This window comes from Puntigrus tetrazona, unplaced genomic scaffold (genome assembly GCF_018831695.1).
Source record: "Puntigrus tetrazona isolate hp1 unplaced genomic scaffold, ASM1883169v1 S000000683, whole genome shotgun sequence".
Classification (NCBI taxonomy): Eukaryota; Metazoa; Chordata; class Actinopteri; order Cypriniformes; family Cyprinidae; genus Puntigrus; species Puntigrus tetrazona.
Window position 1 is genome coordinate 97,353 of NW_025048297.1, and position 20,148 is coordinate 117,500.

Sequence of the window (20,148 nt, forward strand, 5' to 3'; positions counted from 1 at the left end):
AAGGCATGCATACTGCATATGTTTATGGTTTTAATAATTCGAAAGTAGTTTCATGTAGTTAATTTAGCTAGTTAGTGTAATTCGTTGAAAAATGTAACTAGTTCGTTGAAAAAAGTTAGGGAACAAAATGTGTGAATAAAATGTGAAATTGAAACAAAACTGTTGTTATGAAAAAGGGGAGACGACAGTGGGTGGATCTTGGCCAACTTCCTTCTCACATGGCATGCTGAACTAACAGATCAGTCAAGAGTTTCATCAGAGCGCTACACTAGCAATGCGAGTGGCGCACGTGGACCGCTCTACTGGCGACTTAAAAAAAATGTTAAAAGACTTTTGCTGGATATACAGTTTTTTTACACTTTCGTTACTCTCGAACAAGAAACTCTGTCGCATTTTTATTAAGATATCTCACATTTTAAACGTTAATTTATAACGAGAATGTTGGCGCTATCAAAGTAATTTTTTAAGTCACTCCACATCATTTGAGCTAATTATGGTAGACAAAGGTCCCCTTCTGACTTCGGCTATCATTTTCTATCTGTCAATTGGGGCAGCGATTTTCCAAGTCATCGAGGAACCTAACTGGGAGACCGCAGTAAAGAATTATAAAGCACAAAAGGAGGAAATATTGAGAAGATATCCATGTCTTAAAAATGCTGACCTGGACCACATTCTAAAGGTAGGATTACTAGTGTTTGTGTGACGTTAGTTCTTACAAATGTGCGAAATTACTTGTTGCAACTCGTCTTCATGCTGGAGTGTAAACAGAAAGCATTCCTCTTGTTTTAATACAATTAAGTTGTAGTCATCTGTGAGAACGTTGTGCATTGCATTCATGTACATGTACACACATTCAACGTAAAGTAAGTGGTGTTAGGCTCTCCTGTATATCGCACCTGCTTTTGTAACCATTTACATTTATGTGATATATTATTTTGTAAACATACTATCTATTCCTACTAATATTTTATCTTCAGTGGGGTTTTTTTGTATTTAATAACCCTAACCATTTGTTAAACTCTTTGAGGCAGCATTTTTTTTTTACGTAAAAGCCACTTCACAGCAAAACTTGTAATGAATAAACCTCACATTCACATCTGTACAGTAGAACACAGAAGAAGGTTTAATACTCTTCATTGTTTTCAAATTGTTGAATCACAATTGCTAGCCATTTTTGCTTATTAGTATGATTCAACTGGATCAGCAAAGGCAGGAAAAAGTAACTGATGTTTTCTTGTAAATTAAAAAAAAGTAATGCTTTACTTTACTAGTTACTTGTGAAAAAAGTAATCTGATTACGTAACTCGAGTCACTTGCAATGCATTAACCCCAACACTGCCCCTGTTAATGTGTGATTATGGTAATTGCTATATGATGGCAATATTAAATGTGTCAGCTTGAATTTTACTGTTAGAACTGAACAAAATGTGCAGGCACTCATTGGGTCTCTTTGCTTTATTAATTTACCTGAAACCAGAAAACAATTCATTTATGTTCAAGTGTCTTCTCCTTTCCCATCCCCCTAATGTAACTGACATTTGAGTAGATGTTCTATCTGCTGCCCCCAGTGAAATGACCCTTTGCAAACTGGTGACATTCATTTTCACTTTTTTTGTTCTTTTGTTATGAAGCATGAGGGTCAGGGTGAGTTGAAAGACAACTTTGTGGTGTGAGGGGCAACTTTGTCAGCTGAGGAAGCTGTCTGCCAAAAGATTCTTAAACACAACCAGTGCAGCACTTGTAACCCCAGGAAAAGATTTTTGCAGTAGTAGCACCTTCTGAATGTATAACTTACAACAATGAATATTAAATAAGCCACATTTTTTATGAAGTACCAGAAATTATTATAGGGTTGTCCAGTGGCTTACTGGTTTCTTAGATCAGCACACTACTTGCTTTTCACATTTTTGTAATTTTGTGTTTTAGTGTTTTATGGTTTATGAAGCAAGAGTTTTTTTTTTTTTTTTTTTTAAGAATTAGACTAAAACAATAAATTAATTAATTAACATTGCTTTGAAATGGTTGAATATATTTGTGTATTGGTATATGCAAGTTGCACTGTTCTAAAGCATTTGTAACGTTTTCATGAACAACAAAGAACTATTATAGAGAAATTCTGTGGGTTTTTTTTGTTGTTAAATAAAGATCAAAGGCAAACAACTAGGGCATTATAATATGTACTAATTTGAAATCTGTGCAGTTTTAATCAAATGTCAACTTTGCTGTAGAAAATACTATGGTTGTGTTTTTGTTGTTTATACTGTCAGTTTCGTTGTTACTGAGTTTGGCTTTTAAAATTATAGTCTCTGTAAGACTGAGTTGTCTTATCCATAATGATAGCTCTGCATAACACTGAAATTGCTCATCTGTGAAATACCTGTTTGCTAAATAATTAACTTTCATCTGCCCTTTAGGGTTAACAGAATTCTTGTCTGTACTGTCATCCTTTTATGATTCTATGTAAGGTCATGGTTTTGAATGAATTTAAAGCAATAACTGGCAAGTATGCAATAAACAGGCATTTGATAGTCACCTCTGAAAAAGATTTTCAGAATTTAGTGGAAGATCTATCCATTTGAAAAATGTTTATTTACTCCTCAAGCGTTAAAAGACTTTTATGTTTATAAAAGTGTTGGCATGATGAATGCATTTACAGTCATTTTATGGATGTAATTCACATTGCTGTACAGTTTAGGTTTAGCCTGTTGTTTTTTTATTTTTTTATTTGTATTTCTATGTTTGTTCCAAAGTATTTCATCAAAAAGAGAAGCAAGAAACTGGGCTTGATAACCTGTTTAAAGTTATTTATAAGAGCATTACTGTGCTGCTTTAGCTTATTTGCTTATTTACAAAAAAATATGGTCTTATCCCCCATACCATCCATTTACCCTATTCACATAAGTTTGACACTAAGATGAACAAGACTGACACATTGATAGCATGAGTGTAACTATTTATATGTACAAATGTACATTTTATTTATTTTTAGTTGCTAATCAGTTAATTATATGAGATTTATGATCACTGAGATTGTGTTCGTGGAAAATGTGATAATTGTGGCAATTAATAATGGACTTTTGTTATATTTTGTATGAAATTGTAACTTGTCATTTCATTGTGGTGTGACTTCTGGAGCCAGATCCTAGGATTACAGAATTTAGATTGTAAAGTGAATGCTAATCTTCATAATCCATGGGATTCATTCATTCATTCATAATCCATAATCCAAAAAATATCTGACTCAAGTGCTTATTGATTTTATTCTCTATTCTCAGAAGGATATGCTATATATATGTACTATGCCTAAGTATAATTTTGCAACGAAAAATATTTAGTAGCATGTAAGTTTTTACTTTGTGCTTATTTATGTCAAAACTAGGCTAAATTGTGTCTTATGTACAGCTTGTGCAACCGGCTCCTGAACCTGATAATCAAGGTTTTACTGAGTATACTTTGAATTTCTAGGCAGGTGTGTTGAAGCAAGTTGGAGCTAAACTCTGCAGAACACCATACCTCCATGATTAAGTTTGGTGATCCCTGTAGTATAGTTTCACAAAACATAAATATCATGAAATCAGTATTGTAAATCAAAGCAGATTGTGAAAAAGTAAATCATTACATCCAAGTGAAAGTAACTGCTTTTCAAACAGTGTTAGACTGTTGTAACATTTGTCAGCTACAATTAATAGGAAGGGTTTTAAATATTGATTTAAATCATTTAATAGTATGTCATTCATTCTATTCTCTTCTAGTAATCTAATAGCTACTTATTATTCTAAAGCACAAACATGCAATATAGAGAAAGATTAATATTTTTGCCCATCCTGGACAGACGCTTTAGCACAATTATATTCCCCTAAAACTCAGAAAGTGAAATCCTTTTATTTTATATTCCCAACATAACAACAGTAAATACTAACAAATCTCCCAAAACAAAACTAATATATTAATCTTGTGCAAAAACACATACAGCAAAACAACAAAGTCCTAAGCAAAGCATGGTGGGAACTGATTCAGTTCTGCTTAGTATAATATTACAAAATTTGCACGATTTATTGTTTGTATTATTTTTTTTTTGCTGGTAATTACAATAATGAATTTATATTTATATTTTACATAAGGGCTAGTGATTTTAAGTTATGAAAACATTTTTGCATTGTCAGCTTTATGATCTGTCACATGACAAGCCTAACTGAATGGATGATTGCTGCAATACATTATTACAGTACTTCTGCTTGCAGTAGTTTATTGCTTCTTTGTGTGATTTAAAAAATCTTAACATGTTAAACATTTAATTAGCATTTTCCATTTTATAGCAGTATTTTCGTTCTCAAACAGTTTGTGCTGTGAAATGGAAAACTACCTGCAGTGAAGGTCACAGGGCCACATAAACTGCTGTCTGATAACAGTTGAGGTTTGTCATTGTGGTTAGGCCAATAATTTTTGTGTGATGTGTCTTTCTCAATCTCTCTTTTTACTTCTTGTGATCCTTTAATGTTCTTAGTTGTTTTTAACTATTTTATAATAGTTAATATATATAGTTAATATATAATTAGGGATGTGCATTTTTTTAAATATTATATTAAAATGAATATTAAAATATAAAAAATCTGTTATTTGTAAGCATGAAGATATGTATTATCAATATCAATATTGGAATAAGAGGAGGAGCTGGTATGCAAACAGGAAGCCATAGTTGTTGGGAGGGGAGGAGTTTGTTCACTGAGAATGTGGAAAAAGAATGTGAATGTATTTGAGATGATTGTGTTTTGAAATGCTGTTTGTTTTCATAGTGAATGTCAATGTTTGTCTGATGATGTTGAAGATAGGAAAATACTCAAGTGAAGTTAAGCCCTCATTTGCGTTGTAAAAAAAGATCATCATTGGACTGTTTGAATTTGAGGGGAGGAGCCTTATCTATAAAGTCTAGTTGTTTGGTCTAGAAGAGGGGAACAGAACTGAGCCTTAGTCAGGCTAGAAGCCAATGGTTTCTTGTCACTATGTAAAGTGCCACTCCTTTGTGTAAATTCTTTTGAGTTAGTTTTATTTTGTACTTAGCTTTTTCTTGCTCTACACATGGAACTTCTGTTCCACTGCATGGATTTTGATTCGACTTAGCCACTGCCAAAATATCTCTTATAATATGGAATCGTCCTGTATTTAAAAAAAAAAAAACCTTGGGAGAAACCAGGCTCAATTGGGGCCAGTTCTCCTCTGGAGCACTTAATTTCCAGTTCAATTTTCAACGCAGCTGTGTCAGATAGTGTAAATGACTTATGTGTGTTTGTGTGTGTGTGTGTGCTCCACATCAGGATCTGGTGATCTGTCCACGGGGCACATCTAGATATTCTGGTCTCTGATGAACAGAATCTCTGGGTGCTGATCCACCATCTAATCTTGATACAAACTGAGAAACAGAATAAGAAATAAACAATAATAATATTAGTATAGATGCCATTCTTTTTACAATGTAACAAATGCATCTTGTTTTATGAGGAGTGTTCCCGGTCCCAGCTGATCTAATTAATGCAGCCCTGTAATCCGGATTTGAATAATAGTGTGTTAGTGTGTTATGTGTAGGCTATGTTTCTTTTATCTAGATTTAAAATGACAGAGTGTGTCTGCTTCCTGAACAGTGTTAGGGAGATTGTTCCAGAGTTTAGGTGCTAGATAGGAAAAGGATCTGCCACCCGCAGTCGATTTTGATATTCTAGGTATTATCAAAGAGACAGTTTTGAGAACGCAGTGAACGTGCAGGACTATAATGCGATAAGAGCTCACTCAGATATTGGGCAGCTAAACCATTTAGGGCTTAATAGGTAATTAATAATATTTTAAAATCTATCAGATGTTTGATAGGGCGATAGTTCAGTTCAGAACCGGGCTAATGTGATGATACTTCCTAGTTCCAGTACTAGTTCTAACACAGTTTTACAAATGCTAGAAACATCCTTTTCGAGGAAAGATTGCTGTTAAACAGCACACCTAGGTTCCTAACTGATGATAAAGAATTAAGAGCAGCCATCAAGTGTTACACTGTGTTATAGATTATTACATGTGGGGTTTTTAGGTCCAGTAAATAACACAGAATATTTTATTAATTTAGCATTCATCTATTCCATTCCTCAATTTTATATTTTTATATTTAAAGTCTGTGTAAAGTCAATATTAAATGTCTTCACAAATTTTGTCACTCCACAGAAATAGGTGTTATTAACCACCCAGCCAAATTTGAATGCTAGGAAAAAATGCCTAAATAAGTAAATAAATTAAAAATAAATAAATAAAGCTGTCAAAATTAAGCTGTCCTCTCCTGTTCTCGAACACTATGGCACTGAAACTATGTCCACTTACAGCAAAGCAGACTGTACTCATTAGCACAATAGTAATAGTAAATGAAATCCTTTTGGATCTCCACATAATGACAGTAAACACTAAGAAATCACTCAAAACAAAACTAATATATTATCTTATATATATTAAATATATATATTTATAAATAAATATATATATTAAAACAGACAACAAAATAACAAGTTTCAACATTTACTCTCCTTGCAAAGTCTTAAAAAAAAAGAGTTGCATTTTTTTTTTTTTTTTTGTTTATTGCAATGATGCACTTATATTTATGTGTTTTACATGAGGGCCAGTGATTTTATGTTATGACAAAACATTTTTTGCATTGTCAGCTTTATGATCTGTCACATGCCTACACTGTAAAAAATGTCCGTAAATTTAACAGTAAAATACCGTATAAATGGTACAGAATAAAACCGTATTCCACAAAACATGGGATAACCATAGATTTTACAGTGAAAAACCGTAATTAGTTTTACAGAGTATGACCTTAAATTTAACAATTAAAAACATATAAAAATACGGTTTACTGCCGTGAAAAACAGTAAAGTACCGTATAAATGCTACAGGATAAAACCGTATTCCAAAAAACATGTCATAACTGTAAAATTTACAGTGAAAAACCGTAATTAGTTTTACAGAGTATGACCTTAAATTTAACAGTTAAAAACATATAAAAATACGGTTTACTGCCGTGAAAAACAGTAAAGTACCGTGATAAATGCTACAGGATAAAAACCGTATTCCAAAAACATGTCATAACTGTAAAATTTACAGTGAAAAAACATATTTAGTTTTAGTGATCCGTGTACCACATGTTCTTACATGTGCAAAAACATGTGAAATGTGTGTTTTTGGAACATTTTTGTGTGAATCCCATGTGAGTTCTTATTTGAAAGCCCATAGTATAAATGTCCAACATGTGATGACACGTAAAAAAAATTTTATCATTAAATTAACATTAAAAGAAAAACATTATGTCTTGGGCAATTCCAGGTAATTCCATATTTTGACATGACAAGCCTCACACAGGACACAGCGAACACATATTTTGGATTATAGCAGGCCTGGAAGAACTGTTCATATTTTACCAAACCCTTGATAGTAATAATAATATCTGCCTAGATATGCACTAGTTTTCTATTTTTAAAAAAGGAAATAAACATGTGCTATACTCCTTATTCAGCCTGCAGCCATCTTGATTCCAAATCAAGGCTGTGAGGGATAGCATTCAAGAGCATGTGCTTTAAACCAGTGTTTCCCAACTCCAGTCCTCACAACCCACATCCCAAAATGTTTTAGATGTCTTTTTAAAATTAATATAAAACACCTGATTTAACTCATCATCTTGTTAGTGTGTTAATTAAGGAAATAGGTTTGTTCAACGCTGTGCATACCGATCGGCATGTGACAAGTACAGGACTTTGTATGCTTTCAAATCGCTCTCATGGTACTGTGATGTCACAAGCTGATTGTTCTGCACGATACAACAAAGAGGGTTAAGACAACAAAACGTTCTTAAAGGTGGGTCGTGAGGATTGGAGTTGAGAAACACTACTTTAAGCGCATTGATTTGTACCGATATGCTGGTCATTCTACCATCAAAACAGAAAATACATTACTTAACAAATTTCAACAGGACAAAGAACTTCAGAAAACATTGATGTTTAAAATTAGAATTAGAATGTGACCTAATTTGATATAAGAATAGAGCTCTTGCAGTTGACATCACGCAGCCTAAACTCCACACTTTTGGCAGGCAAACAGAGATATTTTGAGCACTGTAGCATTGGTATCATTGGTGGTTGAACAATAATTTAAAACCAGACTGTTTATACCTTACAAACCTTACAATTTCAACATGTTGGATACGGGTTTTATGTTTGATAGTAACCCTAAAATGACATTAAAGAGCTTAAAATCTGGTAAATATCTTTGAATTAAAGTTTGCAGTGAACTCTGTTGCCATGAAACTTCTGCTGGCCCCATTTATTTCATATATGCTCCGGCTGTTCTTTCCTGCCAGTATGGCGCAAGCGTAAGCAGAATTGGTCACGTGACTGCCAGACCTCTGTAGCACATTGTGTACATAAGAATCCGTTTTTGATATATTAGCTTGTTAGCTAATAGCTAATTTCTAATGTCGTAAACATGTTTACTTTCATTTAAAACAACAGTACACTGCTTTGATTATATTTTATGACAACAATTAAGTATACATAAGAGTATATTCCAAACATATTTCTCAGTAATGTTTTTAAGTCAGATATTTACATCTGTGTTATAGTAAAAGCTTTTTTCATTTTGTGTTATGTGCAATTATTGCCCTCTTAACATGTCTTATTAAAAATACATAAACATATTTGACACCTCTGTACAGTGTGCACTTGAAAAACACAATTCAGGAGACAGGACATAAACATTTTTAACATGTGTGATAAAATCATCTTTTGTGCAACACTGTATAGAAGGACTTTACAATTGTATGGTTAAATTGTCTGCCTACGTCCACTTTAACATTTGTATATTTGATTTTAAAAATTGAAATATTCTTTTGCTGTAATTAACAGTGGTTTTACATTTTTTATTATGGTGTGTTAGATGAAATATATGAAATTTCTGAAATTCAATGCTCTGTTTTGACTCTGACCTCAGGAATTAGTTTTAAGAATTTGAAAGAGAACCGTTAAGCATCATCCAATCATTATAAACATCGCGCCTTTAGGCGAAGAATTTGATTGGCTGAATTCTCATTGGCGCGGAGAATTTAGCTTTCCAGCACATCTGCAGTGGAGTGGACCAGTGGCTTTTCTTGCGAAACACTGAAGAGGCCGAACTACAAACTCGTGGGAATACTGTCTGAAATAAATGTGTCTGGGCACATTGGTAAGTTGGATTAAACAGTTTTAAGCAGTGTGTGGTTTTAAACATGAGTAGCATGTACCCTGGCACATAAGCGCAGAATTTCAGTTACAATGTTTAGCTGTTATTTCTGTGGAATATCAGTGCAAACCCTTAGGGAACATGTTTTACATGTAAAACTTCACCGTAATGAACCACGATGCGTGTTCAAGTGCGCCGCTACAGATTGTCGCGATACGCGTTTCGTTCATATGGGGCATTTAAGGCTCATTTTTACCGTAAACATAACACAGATTCATATGTTGATACTACAAATGCCCTTACGGTGTTTACGTGTAATGTGTCTATGTGCCAGTGCCAGTGTCGCGATGTCAAATCGCTAACAGCTCACTTAAAGGAAACATATAGGCGAAGGACGTGTTGTGACATGTCCGGTGACAGGATGCGACCATACGTTTACTGTAAGGTCGTCGTTTACATCCCACATGTCCAGGAAACACAGACAATGTTCTGTGGACAGTATAAGAGATCATTATAAGGAGACAGTTTCTCAGTCTCTTGAAACCGAACCATTAGTATCAGGCCCTACAGAGAGATTTAGTGAGACTGATGATGGCGAAGTTCATCTTACAGAAAATTTCAATGACCTGTTTCTCAGAAATATTTCTCTTTTCTACTTGAAATTACATGGACAATTTCTTCTGCCAGCATCAACTATACAAAATATTGTTGAAGAGATGCAAAGCATACATGAACTAGGACAGACATATACTTTAAATAAATTGAGTGCATTTCTGAAAAGTGATTTAGAATTAACAGATGAAGACATTGGTAGAATATGTGATGTGGTGAAGGAATCTGACCTTTTCAGCATTAGTCACGAGGACCAATGAGAACCAATTTTTCAAGAACAAAGGCTTTTTAAAGAGATGTTCAGATACACAGAACCTGTAATGTTGTACTTAGGAAGAGATGAAACAAGGTCACAAAGGTTTGCCTACTATGTTCCATTGAAAGACACTTTGACGTGTTTATTGGAGTCTGACCTATGGCGAAATTGTGCTACACAGGGTACATGCTTATCATGCACAGATGTGCTTTGTGATGTCACTGATGGTCAGGTATACAAAAACAATGAGTTCTTTTCTCAGAACCCATCAAGTCTCAAACTAATTCTATATCAAGATTCTTTTGAGGTGGTGAACCCATTAGGTTCAGCAAAAAGCAAGCACAAAGTACTAGCTGTATATTTGTCTCTGGCTAATTTACCACCTCATATAAGATCAAATACAGACCACATGTCACTTGTAATGCTGTGTCGAGAAAAGACTTTAAACACTTTGGCCATGACAAAGTTTTCTCAAGGCTAATTTCAGACTTAAAAGACCTGGAAGACAATGGAATAACTGTGGCAGAGAAAAAAGTTAAAGGGACTGTTTTGTGCATTGCAGGGGACAATTTGGGGTCTCATAATATTGGTGGTTTTACAGAAAATTTTAGTTTTTCTGAATATTTCTGCAGGTATTGCCGGATAACACGAGCAGATTTTCAAACAGATCCAAATGCATGTGGACCTCAGCGCACTCCTGAAAACTACCAATCTGCAGTAGACATTTTACAGTCTGAGGGACAACAAAACGTTGAAGGTATAACATCTGAGTCAATTTTTAATTCACTGAATTACTTTAATGTTTGTATGCCTGGCCTACCACCTTGTTTAGGCCATGACATTTTTGAGGGTATCCTTTCCTATGATTTAGCCCTTTACCTCAAGTACTTCATCAAGCAGAAAAAGTGGTTCACTTATTCAGTTCTGAATAGACGCATTAAGCAATTTAAGTACAGTGCCTTTGATGCGTTGAGTAAGCCATGTGCAGTGAACTCCAATGGAGTAAGGCTTTCTGGTCAGGCTGTTCAGAACTGGAATTTTCTAAGACTTCTTCCTGTGATCATGTGTGACAAGGTGAAAGAGCCCATGGATGATGTTTGGCAGTTGACCCTTCAACTAAAAGACATTGTGGAGATGATTTGTGCGCAGAAAATTTCATTGCCAGAGGTCGCATACCTTGATGTTCTTATCCAAGAATATCTTGCTTGCAGATTCTCTCTCTTTCCAGGACATGGACTAAAGCCTAAGCATCACTACTTATGACACTACCCTGCACTGATTTTAAAGTTTGGTCCTTTAATCAGGTTGTGGACAATGCGGTTTGAGAGCAAGCACAGTTACTTTAAAAGATGTGCTAGAAACTTAAAGAATTTCAAAAACCTGTGCTTCACTCTCTCTGAAAGGCATCAATTGTACCAGGCTTATCTGTCAGAAGGGTCAATGTGTGATCTAACTTTGAGAGAAAAAACAGCACTGCATATTACCCAGAGCTATATGGTGATTCTGTTAAAGATGCAGTGAGGCAGTTTGGATTTACAGAGAACAATACCAAAGTCTCAGCAGAAGTAATGTACAGGGGTACGCTATACAAAAAAGGCCAGTTCCTTGTGACAAACCATATGGACTCAGTAGAGTTTGGAGAACTTGCACTTATTTTCATTAAAGATGAAGTTGTTCATTTTCTGCTGAGAAAGTATGTAACAGAGTTCATTCCTGCATTCCATTTGCATGAATTGAAAAATCAGACTGAAATAATGCACTGTGTGAAAATCAATGACCTGGCAGATTTCTATCCTTTAACATCATATATGATGAATGAAAAAAGGGTAATTCCATTAAAGCACAGTGTGATGTCACACTGAACATGATGGTTGATCTGTATTTTCTCAAGTTTTGGTTAATTTATGTGAATTTTTATTTTGGTTGTTTTTCAGAAATGGATGATTCAGAGCTAAACATTTCAAACATTAGCAATGCCATTGATGCTGTATTACCTGAACTCCCAATCGCAACTAAAAAAATCTCTTGAGGACACCTTAAAATCACTTGGAGTGGCGACCCCAAAAGATTTCAGATTTCTTCAGGAATCGGATCTGGGAGCTGTACTGAGGCCCATTCAAGCCAGGAAATTTATTTCTGTTCTAAAGGAGACCAGTAAGTCCATGTATATTTTAACAAAAAAGGGATAGTTTTATTTCAAAATGACAATTCTGTCAGTTACTCACTCTCAGATTGTTCCAAACGTATATACACATTTCTTTGTTCTGCTAAACACAAAGGAAGATATTTGTAAGTAACCAAGCAGATCTCATCCCCTATTTACTCCCTGTTTGGCTACTGACATTCTTACTAATATCTTCCTTTGTGTTTAGCAGAACAAAGAAATGTATACACGTTTGGAACAATCTGAGAGTGAGTAAAGGATGACAGAATTGTAGAATTTTTAGATTAACTATCGCTTTTATGGTCAGACATATTTATTACTTTTGTTATTAAAAAGCAGCAAATGCTTTTTGTTATTACTTCTGGTAATGTATTATATTTAATACATTTTATTTTAACAGTGATGCAAAATATAATTGTGACCATTAAAATAGTTCACCCAAAATTGAAAATTCTGTCACCATTTACTCACCCTTAAGTTGATCCAAACCTGTATAAAGGTCTATGTTTTGCTGAACACAACTGAATACATTTTGAAGAATGTTTGAAAATAAACGGATCAGAGGCCCCATTCACTTTCATAGTAAAAAAAATCATTCTATGAAATATAAATGGTGCCTCTGTTCTGTTTATTTTCAAACATTCTTCAAAATATCTCTTTAGTTATCTTCAGCAAAACAAATAAATATATACAGGTTTGGGTCAACTTGAGGGTGAGTAATTGATTGCAGAATTTTTATTTTTGGGTGAACTATACTTTTAATGGTCACAATAATATTTTGCCTCACTGTTAAAATAAAATGTATTAAATAAAATATATACACAAAATAAATTTTGGGTGGACTATCCCTGTAAAGTAACTGTTCAACTGTTAAAACAAGTTTGGAATTTACTTACTATTTTGTCATTCTAAATGAACACCTGTTTTTTAATAACAATAGGATAATAAACAGTGATGGTGGTTTTCATTTTGGTTGAACTATTCCTGGTCCAACTTTTTTACAGCACAAATTTCTGAAACCCCAGAGCAACCAGTCAGTTCGTCTCCAGGATCTTTTCTGTCCCAGAGTTCTTCATACTCCTCTCCCAGCACCTCCCTTCTATTGTGAACTGGGTGGACAGCTTTGAAGTCCCATGGAATAAGTTTCCTGAGGAATTAATGCAGGCACTTGAGAGACAGAAAAGGCCAAGTCCTCGGTTGCGTAGGGAAATGGTGAGGATTGTTGTTGCGGCAATGATGAAAGTTTGTGCTTGTCCAAGTAGGAAGAATTTAACTGAGGTCGCCAAAAGGATTGTTGCCAAATATCCAAAGTCTTTACAAGATGTGATTGAAGAGAGTGTGATTGGTCCTGGATACTACTCCTTGGTCAAACAATTTCAAGCCAGGGTCGAAAATGCAAGAAGGACCAGCACACCAAAAATAAAAAAGCGCATTCATGATACAGACGAATGTGACACTGAGGAAGTCACACCTGAAAAAAGAGCTGCAGTCCAAGATACATACGGCTGCATTAATTGGGAAGTTAGATTTATGCCCCTCAGTGAAACTGCTGAGAGTCAGCTGTTGAAAAAAGAGAAGATGAGGAGTCTGTCACAAACAACTGACTGTAATGAAGAGGAAGTGAAGGTTCTCATGAAGTCTACATACTACAGTCAACGAAAAGATATCAACAATGGAACAGACATGAAAACTCTCACTGAGGAGTGGCCATTTTTGTTTCAGGAAAGTGGAATGGAAGTGCACTTTAAAGACCTCACAGGGATACCACTTAAAGAGACCTTCCTGAACAGCATTGACAGAAAAGGAAACAGGCTGTTGAACTTTATGAGGAATGTTTGTGCAACCAGGAACAAGCGTGTCTTACAGGCTGTCACAAAACTTGAAGTTTTGAGAGGACAGACGAATTGTTGCTCAGAGGATGTGAAAGACATGATTCTTCTACTTCTCTCCTATTTTGATGAGAAAGAAGAGCTCCTTCTTCATTATGTAGAAGAGACAAGCCTTGCAAAGGATGTAGAGTTGGACAACCTGCCTCCACGCCTTGCATTATTGTGTGTGGTAAGTTTAAGTTTTCTTCTCTTACAGTAGCACCCTCAAAGCTTTAATGATTAAATGTTTATCTTGAGTTTATATATTTTACATACTCCTTGCAGTATATGTTTAATTAGGATTGCCCAGATCAAACTGCACCACATAATAGATGGTTTTACATATATTTCACAACACAGACTAGTAACTCAGTTTACAAAATAATTCAGTTCAAAAGTTTAGATACCCTAGATGCTTAATACTGTATGATTTTACCTAAATCATGAGCGTTTCTGTGTTTTGTGGTAGTTTTTCACAAGTCTTGTTTAATATTAGACATAAAACTTGCACATCATTTGCTTTTGACATGTTCTGCATATTTGGCCTTAAAGTAATAGTTGTGAATGACCTTATACTTTTTAATTATTAACCATTTGGGGTATCTAAACTTTCAAACTAGGTTACTTTAGTAAAAGGAGTCAGTAATCTGTGTTGTAGAATGTGTAAAATATATTATGTGAAATAGTTTTTCAGGGCAGGACTAAATAAACTGCAATTTTTATGATCAAATGAGTCAAATATGTAAATACACATACCTTGCTACATGCACATAACTTTATTGTATTGAAATGTATCCACAGGACCCTCCTGCTATGCTGCTGTTCGATTTATGCTCAGTGTGGACCGCAAGATTGTGAATGATGACATCACTACATTCATCGCTGCTGTTTGCCTAATGTTCGGCAGTTATTACTGTTTCAATATACACTACCCTACTGAACTGGCATCAGTGCTTGAATTTTTGCAAAGGTATGTAAAGACACCTAGGAGGCGAGGTTTACAATATCCCTCAAAAGTGTGTACACCCCTTACATTTCAGAAATCATTTTAGTATATCTTCTTAAGGGACAATACTACAGAAATGAAATATGGATATATTGTAAAGTAGTCAATATGTTACTTGTAGAGAAGTATAGATTTCCTCTTCTCTAAAAATAACTTAACATACGGTCATTATTGTCAAAATAGCTGGCAACAAAAGTGAGTACAACTTACAGATGAATGTCATTTAACCATGCATTGCCACATGTCCTATTCATCATGTTAATGTTTTTGTCTGCTTGACAGGACCATACAAATTTGTGTATGTTGTATTAGAGATGTTCAAATTTGGTATGTGTACAATTATCTCATACTAACATGAATGTGATGAATAGGATATATGGCAATGCATGATTAAATGACATACATCTGTTTTAACATTAGGTGTACTCACTTCTGTTGCAAGCTATTTTGACACTTATGGCTGTATGTTAAGTTATTTTTAGAGAGGAAATATATACTCTGGGGGTCACAAACTGGCTTGGTGGAAAGAACTACACTTCCACAATGTACTTCAAGTGCTCAATGTGCTCTATTTTCATGCACTAATTTTGTACTTAATATACTAGAAATTCTTCTTTGGTACGTCTTAAGATAAACTTATTGACTACTCTAAAATATATCCATATTTCATTTCTATAGTATTTTCCCTTAAGAATATATATCAAAATGATTGTTGAAATGTGAGGGGTGTATTTTTGTGAGATTTTGTATATGTGGCTACATTTGCAGAGGTTTTCAGTGTTGTTGTTTTTTTTTTTAAAGGTGCTTCTTCATCATCAATCCTGAAAAGGGCACAAAGGTTGTGGAAAAAGAAGAACAAAAACGACTCCCAGTGAACCCAAGAGTCTTCACCTTAATCTCTGACCTTTCTGATCACGAGTGGATAGAGACCTCGTAAAGGTGGCCTGCTTGAAACGGTTTCCATGTTTAAACTTTTGTTAAACGTTGAAATGTATACTCTCTAAGCACTTGTGTTGTGCTTTGTTCTGCTTTAGTAGTTATTATTGTAAATATTCGACAACCTTTATTTATTCCCAAGCTCAGTTTGAAGTGGCAGTTAGGTAACAGAAATGTTTTAAACTCTGAATCTAAATTTTAAATGCGTAGTCTGATGCTGATTTTAAGACTGATCTTAAGCCATTGTATACTTCTGATAAAACACAAGAACAGAAAAAACTGTAATGTTGTTTGAAATGCCTGCCAGTCTTCATTAAAAATACTTGGGACCACTTGACATTTTTTGATTATTTAATTTTTGATTTGTATTCATCAATTAGTATGTAAGTACTCTTAATAGTTTCTTAAAGGAAAAAATCTGAATGTTTAGCAATGTAACTTCTATCTCCTAGCTCAATTGCTTAATGAATTCACTTATATTTAATTGATTTGTAATAAAATAATTTTATATAATTTACATATTTAGTTTTTTCCTTAGTTTAAATAGTTTCCTATCTGCTTTGTGAAATAATTATAGGTTTTAACCGTAATTTTTACAAAATAAATCTTCAAATCAGACAGTTCTGAGCTGTAAAAAAAGATGGTAATGAACCGTAAATATTGAGGTTTAAACCTTTAAATTATACAGTTATAAGCTGTAAAAAAAGATGGTAATGAACCGTAATTATTACAACATAAACCTTTCAATTATACAGTTATAAGCTGTAAAAAATTTGGTAATGAACCGTAAATATTGAGGTTTAAACCTTTAAATTATACAGTTATAAGCTGTAAAAAAAGATGGTAATGAACGTAATTATTACAACATAAACCTTTCAATTATACAGTTATGAGCTGTAAAAAAGATGGTAATGAACCGTAAATATTACAGTGTAAACCCTGGAATTTGACAGGTACAAACTGTCTTTATAGCAACGTAAATGTGTTAATTAGACAGTTTTTAACCGTAAAAAAAAACATTAAAATCCGTAAAATATACAGTACAGTGGGTGCAATCCCGTAAAACCAGTAACGTTGCTACCGTATTTTTGACGGTAAAGTTCTGGCAACCACAGCTGCCGGTTTTTTACCGTAAAATTTACGGTTTATTTTTTACAGTGTAACCAAAGGACTTATTGTTGCAATACTTTATTTCAGTACTCCTGCTTGTGGTAGTTTGATGCATGTTTGTGTGATTTTTAAAAAACCTCACTCACATGTTAAACATTTATTGCATTTTCTGTTTTACAGCAGTATTTTCTTATAAAACTGTTATGAAACAGTTTCTATTGTGAAATAGAAAACTACCTGAAGGGAAGGTCACAGGGCCACATAAACCACTGTCTGATAACGGCTGAAGTTTGTCACTGTGGTTAGGCCAGTAATGTTATCATGATGTGTCTTTCTTATTCTCTCTCTTTTTTTCCCTTCTTCAGTTGAGAACTTTTAATGACATGTTTTAACTCCCTTTTTTATAATTAGGGATGTGCATTTAAAATATTGTAAAAAAAATATTGTATTCAAATGAATGATAAAAAAATCTATTATTTGTAAGCATGAATATAATTTTTCAAGTTATTTTTGTTAATTTTTTTCAAAATTTTTGCTAAGTCAACAGGACACACTATATATGTATTTATCTATCAGACACACACACATTGTTCATTACGTTTTGAAAACCAGTAAAGTAACACATTACTTTGTCATTTTGAAGGAGTTATATAGGTGTAATGGATGGATGGATGTAGCATGTTTTTCATTCTTAGTCATATGGAAGGTGCAAATTTAGTTGTTAGACTGATGACTTGGTTTTTTTGAAAATAAGAAAAGGTGAATGGAAATTAGATCAATATTGTTTGACATTCATGATTCTCTTGTTTTACCATTTCCTATGGTGTAGGAGGGGCCAGCCTGCAAACAGGAAGCCATAATTATTCTATCCATGGGAGGGGAGAAGTTTATTCACTGAGAATTCAGAAAAAAGAATGTGAAAGTGTTTGAGATGATTGTAAATTATAGCAACCACGTAACATGACGAAGGCATAGCTTGATAGCAAACTAGGCTGAAGTATCTGACGGTAATGGCAGTAACTCATGATTGAACGGATTAACCACTGATGCTTATGTGCTGTATTATGTGTTGTATTATGTGTGTCTTCGATTTCAAACAGCACCGTATAGAATCAGTCAATCAATCATTTGTATTTATATAGCGCTTTTAACAACACAGGTTGCATCAAAGCACTGTACAGTATAAGGTAGAAGAGTACAATGACAGGGATGTATAATGACGAAAGTGACCAATTTGTTATTAAATGCAGAGACGGTCTCTGTAATCAATTCGACGATAATCACTAGAAGTTAAGTGTCACCAACAAAGCAAGCCAGAGGCGACAGCGGCAAGGAAACAAAACCCCATCCATACAAAATGGAGAAAAAAAAACTTTGGGAGAAACCAGACTCAGTTGGGGTCAGTTCTCCTCTGACCGGACGCCCAGCACTTAACATCCAGTTCATCAATGATCAGTGTTTGAGATCAAAGTACAGCGAGAGCGATACAAAACATAATGAGCATCTTGTTTAAGTTGAATGCAGTTCTTATAGTTTTGCAGGAAGGGCACTGCTCTGTGGCTCCATTGTGTCACCGAGCTCCAATTTAGACCTGCCCAATAAATTCTGCTTTTCGTGAAAAACTGTTTAAAAAAACTTCACCATTGAGTATTATAAAGTTCACAGTATTTGAAACAAGCAATGCATTTCTAACATTTAGAATGTGTTTACAAACAATTCTCAAAATGTATATAATTATATAAAAAACTAAATATAAAGTTGAAAATCTGAATATATAAATGTAAATTGTGAATATATAGAAGCAAATCTGAATATAGATATAAAAAAAAAAAACTTACTATTTCCTGTATATAAACAACGTATGAAACGGTTGAGAAAGGGCTTTTGGGGGACGTAACATGCTCAACAACTCTTGTAAAATCATCACACACGTTGGAATATGCGGTCATTAGGATGTCGCAGAGGCTGGGACCCGGGCATGGTACAGGGGCTGTACAGCTCCCCTTGGAAAAAATATACATTTTTCAGTATAGCTCACACATACTTGCATGTATTCATATGGAACTCTGTGCACATATCAATCTATTTGTGCTGAATACCTGAACAATTCAGGTTTTTAGCTCCAACCAACAGGAAATCCGTTCTTCAGGGTTGTTTATAACAGCACATGCTGTGGAAGTTGATACAGTACTCCTCTTAGGGCTTGGAAACTATAGGCACCATACTCCTGTGAAAATGATTTCAAGAACTTGAGATGATAAATTGCAAAGGTTTGCCCATGGTGGAGCAAAATGGTGTTGCAGTGGAGATCTAAAAAGTATTGGCAACAATTAACAAAAAGTCTCTTTGGTTAACGTTAGTTAATGCATTAACCAACACAACTAAGAATGAACAGTATATTTTTAGATGATTTATTAATCTTTGTTAATATTATTTTCAATATTATTTGTTAATGTTAAAGTTAATAGCTGAAACTTTGCTGAAAGCAACTGTGGTTCATGGGGATACACATTTTTTTTAATGAGCTAGTGTAAATAGCCACTGCCAACAAGGCAGATTCTGGTGAACTATGATCAGTTTCATAACTTAATGATGCTCAGAGGCCGTAAGAAAATTAAAACTATAAGAAGTCAAGTGAAAGCTATGTACGTAATACCAAGTATAGGATACAAAATCTTTTGTCTTTTAGGACTCTTTACTGGTCAGTTCAATTAATTAGAAAAATAAACATATATAAACAAGTTAAAACTATATTATTATTAGAATATATATTATGTTATTATTTCACAAATGCTTATAAATCATTTGAAATATATATTTTTTTAAAAACAGTTGGAGATCATAAAAAGTGTTGCCAACAATTTGAAATAAAGACACTTTGGTTAATGCATTATTAACTAACACAACTTCCTGTTTCACGGTGAAACGTTGAATTTGCAAAATATTGTTCATTTTT

At 34.1% G+C, this 20,148-nt stretch overlaps 1 protein-coding gene and 2 long non-coding RNA genes across 4 annotated transcripts in view; all 3 read left to right on the forward strand.

Annotated features, from left to right (window-relative positions):
* The first annotated feature begins 243 nt into the window (after positions 1-243).
* The window catches only part of LOC122334916 (potassium channel subfamily K member 5-like), a 35,310-nt gene continuing 15,405 nt past the window's right edge, over positions 244-20,148 (forward strand). The window contains exon 1 of the mRNA XM_043232796.1: positions 244-679. Coding sequence (XP_043088731.1) covers positions 494-679 — 186 coding nt within the window. The 5' untranslated portion in view covers positions 244-493. The remainder of the gene's footprint in view (positions 680-20,148) is intronic.
* On the forward strand, positions 9,091-13,369 carry LOC122334917. Of its 2 annotated transcripts, XR_006248843.1 has the most exons (4): positions 9,091-9,243; positions 10,741-10,865; positions 12,043-12,262; positions 13,277-13,369. It is a non-coding gene; the product is annotated as an uncharacterized LOC122334917 (long non-coding RNA). The 2 variants fall into 2 exon arrangements; XR_006248842.1 differs by lacking the exon at positions 9,091-9,243 and having other exon boundaries at positions 10,553-10,865.
* Positions 14,309-15,995, forward strand: LOC122334918. The gene is made up of 3 exons (XR_006248844.1): positions 14,309-14,330; positions 14,942-15,110; positions 15,948-15,995. It is a non-coding gene; the product is annotated as an uncharacterized LOC122334918 (long non-coding RNA).